The 12,174-nt window shown below is 38.3% G+C and overlaps 1 protein-coding gene across 1 annotated transcript in view; it reads left to right on the top strand.

The window, feature by feature from the left end:
• Pcdh15 (protocadherin related 15) overlaps positions 1–12,174 on the top strand; it is a 777,836-nt gene that overhangs the window by 334,995 nt on the left and 430,667 nt on the right. The window contains exon 4 of the mRNA XM_076917096.1: positions 2,461–2,621. Within this exon, the coding sequence (XP_076773211.1) occupies positions 2,461–2,621 (161 nt within the window). The remainder of the gene's footprint in view (positions 1–2,460; positions 2,622–12,174) is intronic.

Raw genomic sequence — 12,174 nt, forward strand, 5'->3', positions numbered from 1 at the left:
GCAGCAGCAGAATTATTATTATTATGATTACTATTATTATTATCAGCATTATTATTATTATTATTACTATTATTATTATCAGCAGCAGCAGAATTATTATTATTATTATTATTATTATTATTATTATTATTATTATTTACCTTACAGGTCATTGGAATATATGTTAAGGTTTCCAATTTTTTCATGGGGTTCCTGTGTGTGTGAACATGTGTATCTCTTTGTTTGTATGTGGGGTTTGTGCTTTCTGCTTGGCTCTCTTTCTTTTCATTGTATTATTCTGTTAAAGTTTGGTTTTGTTTTATTTAATTTCATTTTTTTTTTTTTTTGTTTTTAGATGCCTGCTTGTTTTCTAAGGAAAGAGAATTAAGTGTTGTGAGTTTGAGTGAGAGAAGTGGAGAGGGTCTGGGAGCAGTTGGGGAGTGGGGAAACCATATTCACAATATATTGTATAAAAAAAATCTATTTTCAATAAAAGAAAAAATATTACTATGTATTAAAAAAGAAGTTAACAACAACAAAAACAACAAAGAAATCGTTGCTCGGCCCTGATACCAACAAAATAAGAACAAAAAGAAAACGTAATTCTGTCCTCAAGGTTTTGTCTCATAAATTTATTGTCTGTTAGCAAACTTTCCATCCTTTTAAGCATAGTTGAAAACATTTAACTTCTGAGAAAAAAATGGATTAAAAAAACCAATTAAATATATCTGTTTAAAGACAAAAGATCCTCAGCACATACTTTTCCAAGCTGGAACACATACTGTAGCACTCAAGGCTGAAGGACTCGGCTGACTATCATTCTCTGTACTGACATTACTACAACCTTAACTCAGGGGAGAGCTTATGTTGGGGTTGTTTCCATTCTTGCCAGTGTGCTGACACAAAAATACAATTGTGCTTCAAAGATAAACATATGGTTTAGGGGTTGATATTCCTGTCCGGTGATTTTCATCATTCTACAGAAGACAGAAAAAGAAGATATTATCTAGAATTCAGGAGCATGTGAAGAATAGGAACATTAACATAACAGGTTTGCTTCCAAAGAAAAATAGAACCTTTCAGAATGTCCTAGGCAGTTAGAACATATCAATAGGATGTTGTTAGGAAAATATTGTAAATCCTACCTTAACATTATTAAGGTACAGGGGGAAATCAAATAATGATGCAATCTTTTTTTTTTTTTTTTTGTAACAGTGTAATGGTATAAAATTTAGGCCAATTTCCTGCCTTACCAAAATATGATAGATAAATTTGACATTTTATTTTTTAAGCCTACTTTCGTATTTGTGGACTTTCTATGATCTGTTTCCCATCTTAAGGCAAGAAGTTATCTAAATATTTCCATTTTCTTCTAGGGTTTGGAAGAGTCTTTCTTTCCATAGCCATGTTTCTTCTATACACTGTTCATGCAGTATGATGTATCAGAACGTGACCACGGCCTCTCTAAGCCACTATCCACCCTTGATTGGCAGGAAGAGAGTCACTATATGGAAGAAAATAAGTTTGAGCTGCATTCCTGCTTGCATTATCACTTGCAACTTGCAAAATATTCGAAATCTTTTGCAGAGAAATGCTAGACACATGCTCTCTTTTCCATATTTGCTTAAGAACTACTAGAAGGATGAGGAGAAGGAGAATAAGGAGGGGGATGGGGAAAAAGAGGAGGAAGAGGAGAGTGGGGAGACAGGGAGGAAGGAAGGAAGGAAGAAGGAAGGAAAGAAGGAAGGAAGGAGACAAGGAAGGAAGGATGGGAGGGAGGGTGGCAAAAAGGGAGGAAGGGAGAAAAAAAGAGAAGGAGAGGAGGGGAGAGAAACAAGCAAGCATTGAAATGTAAAATCAGAAGTCTGTCAGTTTAGTTGAGTGACCCATGTCTGAGAGATCAGCAGCTACTGCTGTGTGTCTCTGTGGTAGCATTAAGATTTGTCTTTTATGAATTTACTCTGAAATGTGAGAACAGGATGCACTTCTCGCTGTGGGGAATCTTGCTGACCCTTTACTCAACCCCCCTCCCTCCTCGCTTCCATTTTCAAGATGTCTCTTTTCTTGTCAGAAGTCTCACTGAGTAGATTTGGTATCCTTCTCTGCTGTTACAGTTGTTTTCTTTGTTCAGGATAAAAAAAAAAAAAAACTCAATGATAAATCCTGAGAGAAGTGATGGACAGAGGGTGGGGGGAGATTCTGTGCTGCTAAACAGAAACAGAATGGTGGTTTTCAAGTGTCCAAATCTCTGCTTTCCAGCCTGCATCTTCCCAAAATACTACTGACAAATGGCACAAGGAAGATAGATATTTGTGGCTTTGGGGGACAAGAAAAAATAACTTTGTAATGCTCGGTACAGTATTGAATGTGATCTGATCTCATCTGGCAGATGTTTGATCCAGCTGGGTTTAAGAGAGTAATCCTTGCTAAAGAATGCATTTGACTAGTGCATGGTTACAAATAGCTGTGTTTGGTTTGCAGGTACAATTCTGGTGGACAACATGTTGATTAAGGGAACTGCCGGAGGACCAGACCCCACCATTGAGCTCTCTTTAAAAGACAACGTGGACTACTGGGTGTTGCTGGACCCCGTTAAACAGATGCTTTTCCTGAACAGTACCGGAAGAGTTCTGGATAGAGACGTCAGTAGCTTTATTTTTTTTTTTTCTCTGACCCTGTGCTGTAGCTGTAGTATAAATGTCTATATGCATTACCTCTATGATATTAAAATTTACCCATATAATTAGATTTTATTTACTTGACATAGCAACAAAAGAAAATATAACTCTTGGAATCAGTCTGCAAAAGGAAGGAGGCGTCTGTGTCTGAGGTGATGAGTTTGATACTCTGGAATTTTGTCCCAGTGCTGAGCAGATAAATAGACTACAGAGAATAAAGAGGTGGAGTCTTTGGGCAAAGTAGGAGCATCACACAGAACCCCATTGTTTTCTCACAATGTGAAATTGAAGGTGCTATTTGGGTTTTGGCTGTGGGGTCGATAGAAGTTGGTGTGTACCCTCTCATTTAGCAGCTAGCACAGTTAGAATCAGAAGGAGGGAAGCTGAACATCATGCTTATGAGGCTGATACAAAACAAAGGTGAGCCAGATTCCTGTCAACATCCTTGTCCAGTCATCGTGTGGCAGATTCACTTCCTACAGAAGAGCTAAGTTGCCAAAGTTGTCCAGTATATCAGTTCTGAAAAGGGTGACAAAGTATTGAAAAGACCTGTGTCCAACCTCGACCCACATGTATCCCCATCTTTCATGGGGGCTAAGAAGGAAGGGGCATGCAAAGAAGTGTTCCTGTCTCAGAGTACACCTCGCAGGCTGCAAAACTAAAGCAGAGTTACTGGGTATTGCTGTGTAGCTTCATGACCTACTTCCCATTAGGATACTGAGTGTATGACCCCTTCATCCTGCAGGGATCCCACTGGCCGTATGTAATAGCTCTGCCTGTCTTTCATTCCGTTCACTATCTGCTTTATGATATTTGACTCGCAGGCTCTTGGGAATTACCCCCTCACCTAAAGCACTGCTTTTAGGGCTGTGTATCTCACAGTGGAAGTCAGTCTCCCTCCCTCCCTTCCCCTCTCTCTTATTTACATTCTGATAGCTAGTCCCACAGTCCGTCCCCCCACCCCTCCCTTCTCCTCTGAGAGAATGAAGCCTCCCCCCCCACACCTCCAGTATCTGCCCACCCTAGCACATCAAATATCTGCAGTGCTAGGTACTTCTCCCACTGAAGCCAGCTAAGGCAGACAAGTTAGGAAAACAGATTCCACTGACAGGCAACAAATTTAGGGACAGCCCGGTATTCCAGTTGTCCAGGACCCACATGAAGACTGTGCCTGCACATCAGCTACATATACGTGGGAAGGGGATGCTAAGTCAGCCCATGTATGCTCTTTGATTGGTAGTTCAGTCTCTGAGAACCCCCAAGTGTGTTGGGGGCTGACTTTTAGCAGAAAGCGGCTATCAGCTTTGCAGCCATCTTGAGCCATATACCCTGACATGAGACTTGGATTACAATAGCCTACAACAGCTGAGCACACTCGGATAATCTTGGTTTAGATACCTTGGGTACGTGAGATTAAAGGTGTGTGAGATTAAAGGTGTGTAATTTAAGAGTATGACTTAGAAGTGTAGAGATCAGATTTAGAGACAAGACCTAAGGGCATGATTAAAGGTGTGACCAAAAGGCGTGGCTTAGAAGTAAGACATATAAAAGGTAGAGGCAGATGGTAGAGAATCAGACACTTTTAGGAGACACTTAGAGGAAGAGAGACTGAAGAATAAACCGGATTGAAACACACTCTGTCTGGTCTCCATTCCTCGTGACTGCCCTCACTCTCTTGCTGAACCCCGACCCGTGGACTGGAGCGGCAGCTTGGGCCGGGATACAGTGGCTGCCAAACTTGGGGCAGCCCGGGCCTCAACATTTTGCTTGGGCTGCGACATTTTTTGGCTCCCGAACGTGGGACTAGTGCGGTTCTCAACACAAGTGTCCAGATTAGTTGACTCTGCGGGTCAGTTTTTAAAAAGAGATAAACATAATTCTCACTGGAGGAATCTCAAATGATGGAGAAACCCTTAAAGATATGTTTCTAAAGTCATTAGTTATCAAGGAAATGCAAATCAAAATGACTCCGAGATTCCGTCTTATACCTATCAGAATGGCTAAGATCAAAAATCCAAGTGATAGCACATGCTGGTGAGGATGTAGAGTAAGGGGAACACTCCTTCATTGCTGCTGGGAGTGCAAACTTGTACAACCACTTTGGAAATCAATTTGGAGAAAACTCGGGATAGCTCTAAGATCCAGCTGTACCGCTCCTGGGCATATACACACTATATGCGCCACCATACCAGAGGGAAACTTGCTCAGCCACATTCATAGCAGCATTATTTGTGATAGCCAGAAACTGGAAACAACCTAGATGTCCCCCAACTGAAGAATGGATAAAGAAAATGTGGTGCATCTACACAATGGAAACGTATTAAGCTCTTAAAACCAAAGATATCGTGAATTTTACAGTGGATGTCTTTGTACCTACAGTCTTACCACACATCCACCATCTGCAGTCATCCATAAAGTACTACTCTAGGCACTTAGTGAACTAAATCAGGGCTTCTGTTCTACTCCTAGCTATATACTTATATGGATCCCCTATGACACTTTCCAACACCTTTAGTGTAATTTATTGCTATCTCTTTTTCCTCATCCCTAGTTAAATTCCTTCTCCATTGTCTTGTTTTCTGCCTTCATAGCCTCTGCTTCCTACTATGTGCCTGCTCCCAGAGCATCTTCTCTCTGCCCAAAGTTCCCTTCCTACTTTCCTGGCTTCTGATATAACTTCATTCCATAGATGCACATCTAAGGATTCAGAGCTATGACCCACATGTAAGAGAAGACATGCAGCCTTTGTCTTTCCTGGTCTAGTTTACACTTTACTGTTTCATATTTTTCAGCTTCATCCATTTGTCTGCAAGTTTCATGTTTCTAATCTTTTTTATCAGTTTAATATAATTTGATTATGTATATATATCACAGTTTCATTATCGTTTCATCAGTCAAAGGCATCTGGATTTTTATTTTCTAGTCCCTATGAATAGACTAGTTTGTCTGTACTAGAATGTTGAGTCCTTTATAAATATGCTAAGAATTGGACATACATCTATCTTGAGGTTATTAAGAATTCCCATACTGATTTCTGTATTAGTGGGACCAGTTTGCAACCCCAACCACAGTGAATAAGGGTTCTCCTTTCCCCATACTCTCACCAGCACTTATTATCAGTTCTTTTGTTGATCCAGGACAGTTTGAGTACTATAACATGAAATATTAATTGCGTGTACTTTTCTAATTGTTAAAGATGTCAGCAATATCTTTTAGATATTCCTCAATAATTTTTACTTCTTCTTTTTGGAATTATCTGTTGAGATCCACAGCACATTTTTTTTTTAAATTGGGTAATTTGTTCTCTCTCTCCTTCTCCTCCTCTTCCACCTCCCTTTTCTCTTCTTCTTTTAGTTCATTAGAGATATTAATCCTCTACCAGATGAATAAGTGAATCCTATGGTCTTCCTCTTCACTTGCTTTTTAGTTTTCTTGTTTGTCGATTTTTGGCCTTATTCCTGAAAACAAAAATGAAGTCCTATTCAGAAAGCCCTTTTATATTCCTATGCCTTCTTGGGTACCACATATGTTCTCTTCTAGAAGTTTTAGCATTTCAAGTTTCACATTGAGGTCTTTGATCTCGTTGGAGGGGATTTTTTAATTGGTTATTTTATTTATTTACATTTCAAATGTTATCCCCCTTCCCAGTGTCCCCTCCACAAACTCTCTATCCTATCTCCTTCCCTTCTGCTTCTCTGAGGGTGTTCACCACCCACCCACTCCCACCTCATTGCCCTAGTATTCCCCTACACTGGGGCATCATGCCTCCACAGGACCAAGAGCCTCCCCTCCATTGATGCCAGATAAGGCAGTCCTCTGCTACTTATGCAGCTGAAGCAATGGGTCCCTTCTTGTGTACCCATAACACATTTTTTTAAATTGGGCAATTTGTTCTCTCTTCTCCTCCTCCTCCTCCCCATCCTCCTCCTTTTCCTCTATCTTCTCATCCTCTTCCTCTCCTCCTCCCCCTCTGTCTCCTCCTCCTTTTCCTTCTTGGTTAGTAGTTCAGTCCCTTAGATCTCTGGGTAGTCTGGTTGGTTGTTTTATTGTTCTTCCTATGGGGTTTCAAACCCCTTCTGCTCCTTCATTTGTGTGTGTGTGTGTGTGTGTGTGTGTGTGTGTGTGTGTGTGTGTGTAAGCGATAGATATACATCTAATTCCACTCTTCTTCAAGTGGACATTCAGTTTGCCCAGCACAATTTGTTGAACATGCTGTTTTTCCTACAGTGTTTGTTACTGGCATCTTTGTCAAACATGAGGTGGCTGTAGAGGAAGGAATTCATGTTTTGGTCATCCATTTTTACTTTGTTTTGCTTTGCTGTGTTGTGATAGCATCACAGTGTGTTTACTGTTATAATGTTGTAATATATCTTGTAATCTGGTATGATAATCTCTCCGGCATCATTCGTTTTGTCCAGGTTTGCTTTGGTTCCCCTGGGCCTCTTGTTCTTTCATACGCATTCTAATATACTTTTTTGTATTTCATTGAAGAATGTTGTGTGTATTAATTTGGATGGCATTGAATCTTTACATTGTTTGGGGTAGGAAGATAATTTTTACAACATTCTATCAATCCATGAGTATCAGTAGTCTATGTATGTCTTCTTGTATTTTCCTCAGTCTCTGGTTTCAAAGGCTGAAGCTTTTCATCATGTAGGCATTTCATCTTGTTGGTTAGGTCTATCCATAGGTCTATTTTGAAGCTAGTTGAAAGTGGGGGTGTCACTAGGGTCTCTGTTTCTCAGATTGTTTGTTATTGTTGTATAAAATGGCTACTGATTTCTATAGGTTGGTGTTTGTCTTACCACTTCACTATAATTCTTGATTTTCTGTCCAAATTTGGAGGTAGAGCTTTTGGGGTCTCATAGAAAATATCGTATCATCTACAAGTAGGGTGAGATAATTGAGGCTCAGCAAGGACTCACACATGTGCAGGTGTGGCTTTAGTCTAGGACAGGAGGGTGGATGGGTGGCAAGGACTGAGGGCTCATTGTCAGAACTGGCAAGAAAGCAAATGGCTGTGGCTCTCACATGGGTCTGAAGTGGCAGTGTGAGGTAAAGGTCGAGGGTCAGACTACCAAGTGGTTATTCTTTGATTTTTTTTCTTTCTTTATTTTTTTACTTATTCACATTACATCCTATTCACTGCCCACCTCCAGGTCACCCCCAACTACGATGCTTCACCTATCCCTCTCCCTTTCTCTTGAGTGGGTGGGGGCTCCTGGGTATTTGTCCTACCCTGGCACTTCAAGTTTCTATGAGTCTAGGTGCTGCTTCTCCCACTGAGGGCCAGGTAAGGCAGCCTTGCTAGAGAAACATATCCCACGTAAAGGAAACAGCTTTTTGAATAGCCCCAATTCTAGTTGTTTGGGACCTACATGAAGACCAAGCTGCACACATGTGTGTGGATAGCTCACATATGTTCTTTGGTTGCTGGTTTAGACTCTGAGTAGCCCAAGGATCCAGGTTAGCTGACTCTATTGGTCTTCCTGTGGAGTTCCTATCACCTTTGGGGTTCAAAAATCCTTCCTCCTAGTCTTCTATAAGAGTTCTCAAGCTCTATCCACTGTCTGACTTTGTGTCTCTTTATCTGTCTGAGTCATTTGCTGGGTGGAGCCTTTCCTTTCTGCAAGCATAACAGAGTATCATTAATACTGTTAGGGATATGTACTTGTCCATGGGATGGGTCTCAAGTTGAGGCCAGTTATCTGTGGGCTATTTCCTCAGTCTCTGCACCATTTCCTGTGCATTTATATATTTAGTTGCTCTATTTCTGTCTTTTATGTGTTAGTTTAGCTTTATGATATACATGCCTGACAGTTCAACAGTACCAGTTTTCCTTGTGTATTCGTGATGACTTTAAACATATACATTTGTAAATTTTAGCATGATATTTCAACATATGTATACAATTGATAACATCAAATCCATATAATAAGCTATGGCTGATTTTCCATCTTGTCTCATTAGTGTGTGTGTGGAGCCTCTGAGCCTTATTCTTCTGTTATCTAGAAAATAAGCAATAGCTTCTTGTGTAATATCACACACTCACACACGCACGCACGCACGCACGCACGCACGCACGCACACACATAACAACTCTTAGAAAGAACATGTAATGTGATTCTTCTGTCTGCCTCTACTTGTAGACCTGTAATCAGACCTTCTATGGTCAGCTTCCCCTTTTCTTTTCCTATAAGTTGCTAATCACTATTATGCTTTCCAATTTTCTATATCTAGAATATTCATATCTGAGTGAACATCAGTTTGCTTCTCTTCCTGTACTTAACTTTATTTCATTTGCCATAAAGGTTTTAAAGTCCTTCGATTTTGCTATGTGATAAAATAACATTCCTTTCTATACCTAAGAAATTTTCTACTGTGCCTATGTACCACATGTTCTCTATCCATTGTTCTGTGCTTGGCACTTGGGTTGATTACACAGTCAAAGTTCAGAGTGCATGTTAGAGGCAAGCGTAGCATAGACATGCAGAGTTCCCTTTGCTATGCTGAGGCCATTTTCCTTTGATACATGCTCACAAGTGGGATAGCTGTGTTTTGTGGTAGATCTAGTTTCTTAGATGCTCCATACACGTCCCACAATGCTCAGGTAAATTTGCATTCCCAACAAAAGTAGTCCTTCTTCAAGTCTCAACACCCCTTGCTACCTTTTGTATCTTTTTTCTTTTATAATAGACATTCTAGCTGAGGTGAGACAATGGATGTTTTAGTGTGGCTTTGACTTGAATTTCCATGAAAAATAAACTAGTAAAATTCAACTCTTCTTCATAACTATTTTTGGCCATTTAAACTTTTCCTTCTGAGATGTATCTATTTGTAGTTTTTGCACATTTCTGGATAAGTTCTTTGGACTTTTTACATACTGAATCTGAATCTTTCAAATTATTTATCTATTCTGGCATTTGAGTACTTACCAATTTCTATCATTTTATTATTGTAAGACAACTTATATCACTCTGTTGGTTAAGTCCTTGGCTATCAAGAACCTTCTTTTTAGTTTGTTGCAGATGCTGTGTCTTCAAATCTTTGATTTATTTTGATTCATTTGATTCATTTTCATAAACTTGAGAGAAAGTCCAAGTTTCCATCTTATACAGTGTATCTCCAGTTCATAAGTTGACTGCTTTTATTTTTTCAAACAAAGAAGTGTGGTAAAATCATTTCAATGGACTTCTCCAATTATAGTTGCATTTCAAGCAGGTAATTTTTTTCTAGAGAAAGAAATCCAAGCCAAGTTTTCTGCCCTTTGCTTGTTGAGGCTATAAATAATCTATTGTTTGTATAATCATGGTTGTATACGGGAAAAGCAAATTTAATATAAATACCAATATTTCAAAATTAAAATTTTAAATAAGCTAATTATTTTAATAAAAACACATAGGAAAATATAAAAATTACCATGCTCTACATATTTAAATTTGATTAGAAAATATTTGTAAGAGATTCAATATGAACTCTTTGGCAATCTTCGAACATTGCTTTTGGCTATCAATTTTTCCCTCTATTTTTGTTTGTGTTCAGCACAGTTATCTGAATTGATTCCTAAATTAAGTCATAAAAATCAATTGTATTTAATAAAAAAATTCAAGGATCTTTGAAAGGCCAAATTATGATTTCATGGGACCAGCATCAATAATCACTATAAGGTATTGAATGAGTACCTGTTACTATAGAGTCAATAAATTAAATACTAAGAACAAGCTAGATCTGTTCCAATAGTATAATATGGCTCTTGCTTTACTGCAAAGATTGGAAGCCCTTGGCCAGGGAAAGCAAGGACCTCAGAGAACCCACCACCTTCAGTTCTGAACTTGCTTGCTGCTCAAAGTGTTTTATTCATTCTGCTCAGGCACTCTTCATTTGCCAAGTCTGATGAGTGGTCTCCTCTCCCATCTGCATTTACACCTGCATCCATCAGCATCCCTCTCTGTCTGTCTTTCTTCCTCTCACTGGGAACCCAGGACAATCTCAGTGTTCACTCAACCTTCATCTTAAATAGACTGTAAAATTGATTGGAGATCTTTCAAATTCTTTATAATTTTTCTGTTTTAGTGTACCATATCTTGATGATATACATACTGTACTGCTACTTCCTCTCTCAACTTCTAGGTTGTCTCCCGTCTTGTCTCCATTCAGAATTCATTCCTTCTTTTTTATTTTAGTACCATGTTTGTGCTACTAGGGGTGAATTCCTACAAAGGAGCAAGGACCAAATCCATAAATGCTGCTTATGCATAAATCTATTTCCTAATGTTGTTACTGGTGTGTAATTATATATTCTATAGTCTGTACTCTTAACTAGTCTGTTTTATGTTCATTGTGAGTATTTAATATAAATTTTACAAAACTGTTCTTAGCATCTAAGGACTAGGTCATATCAATTTCACCTATCTGGAACTTAATATAATAAATAGTATTAAAACAATAAAATATATCTAAATTCATCTAAGTTTATTCCTAACTCTGTTTTCAAATTGGCATTTTGTTCTTTAAGTGACTCCTATGATTATGCCATTATTTTTGAAGGAGTAGACAACACTGGACAGCCATTACCTCTGTTTTTTCATTTGCATATCAACTAAAGGGCCTACCATATGCATGGCCCTGGGTCCAAACCTTGGGAGTGTGAAATAGATATTCCTAGAATACACTTTCACCTTTTCTAAATTATTTTGAATAAACAACAATAATTCTTCACTGTATGGAGATACTAAGAAAATTCCAAGACAGAGGGAAGGAGATATGGCAAAACCATTCATTCCTGTACAAATTTCACAGTTATTTATACTCTATAAAAAATGACCAAATCTTAAAGGTTTGGAAAAAATTAGTTCCATTTAAATGATGAAACTTCCAAATTATTAATATTTAAGTAATCAGTTTCTACAAATATTAAATTTTCTTTATATCACAGAGGAGTATTATAATCTGCAGTATGGACATCACTGACTCTTATAAATGCCCTTTTCATATTCTATTCTAGGTGACTCATTTTTCATCTTTCTCTTAAATTACAATGTTCCCACATGCACTGAAAGGTTTTTTTTTTTTTTTTCACCTCATGCTTCCAATATTACTTTTGAGAAATAAACTTCATAAAGCGGTGATTTATATCATTGCACAGACATGGGGGTATCACTTTGGAGTAGTACATTAAGCATTCATTTTTAAATACATTTTGAAAATAATTCGATTATTTTAAATATATACCCCACATAATTTATATATAGGGTGTTTCCTTGTTTCATAAGTAGGACACATAAATAGAATTCAAGATGGAAGAAAGCTTATCAAAGAATCGCCATGACTGACTTTTGCCAGTAACTATGCAAGCTCAACCAAAATCTCCCCTACACTTCCATCATTATGGAGTCATAAACCACTGCAACACTTCCATAAGCATTGCAGAGTCCCTAAAGTCTGACTAATCGACTCAGTAAGACTATGTGTGATGTATTTATGACTTCCCTGTACAGGAGAATAGAATTTATTCCAA

The sequence above is a fragment of the Arvicanthis niloticus genome, chromosome 20, assembly GCF_011762505.2.
Source record: "Arvicanthis niloticus isolate mArvNil1 chromosome 20, mArvNil1.pat.X, whole genome shotgun sequence".
NCBI lineage: Eukaryota > Metazoa > Chordata > Mammalia > Rodentia > Muridae > Arvicanthis > Arvicanthis niloticus.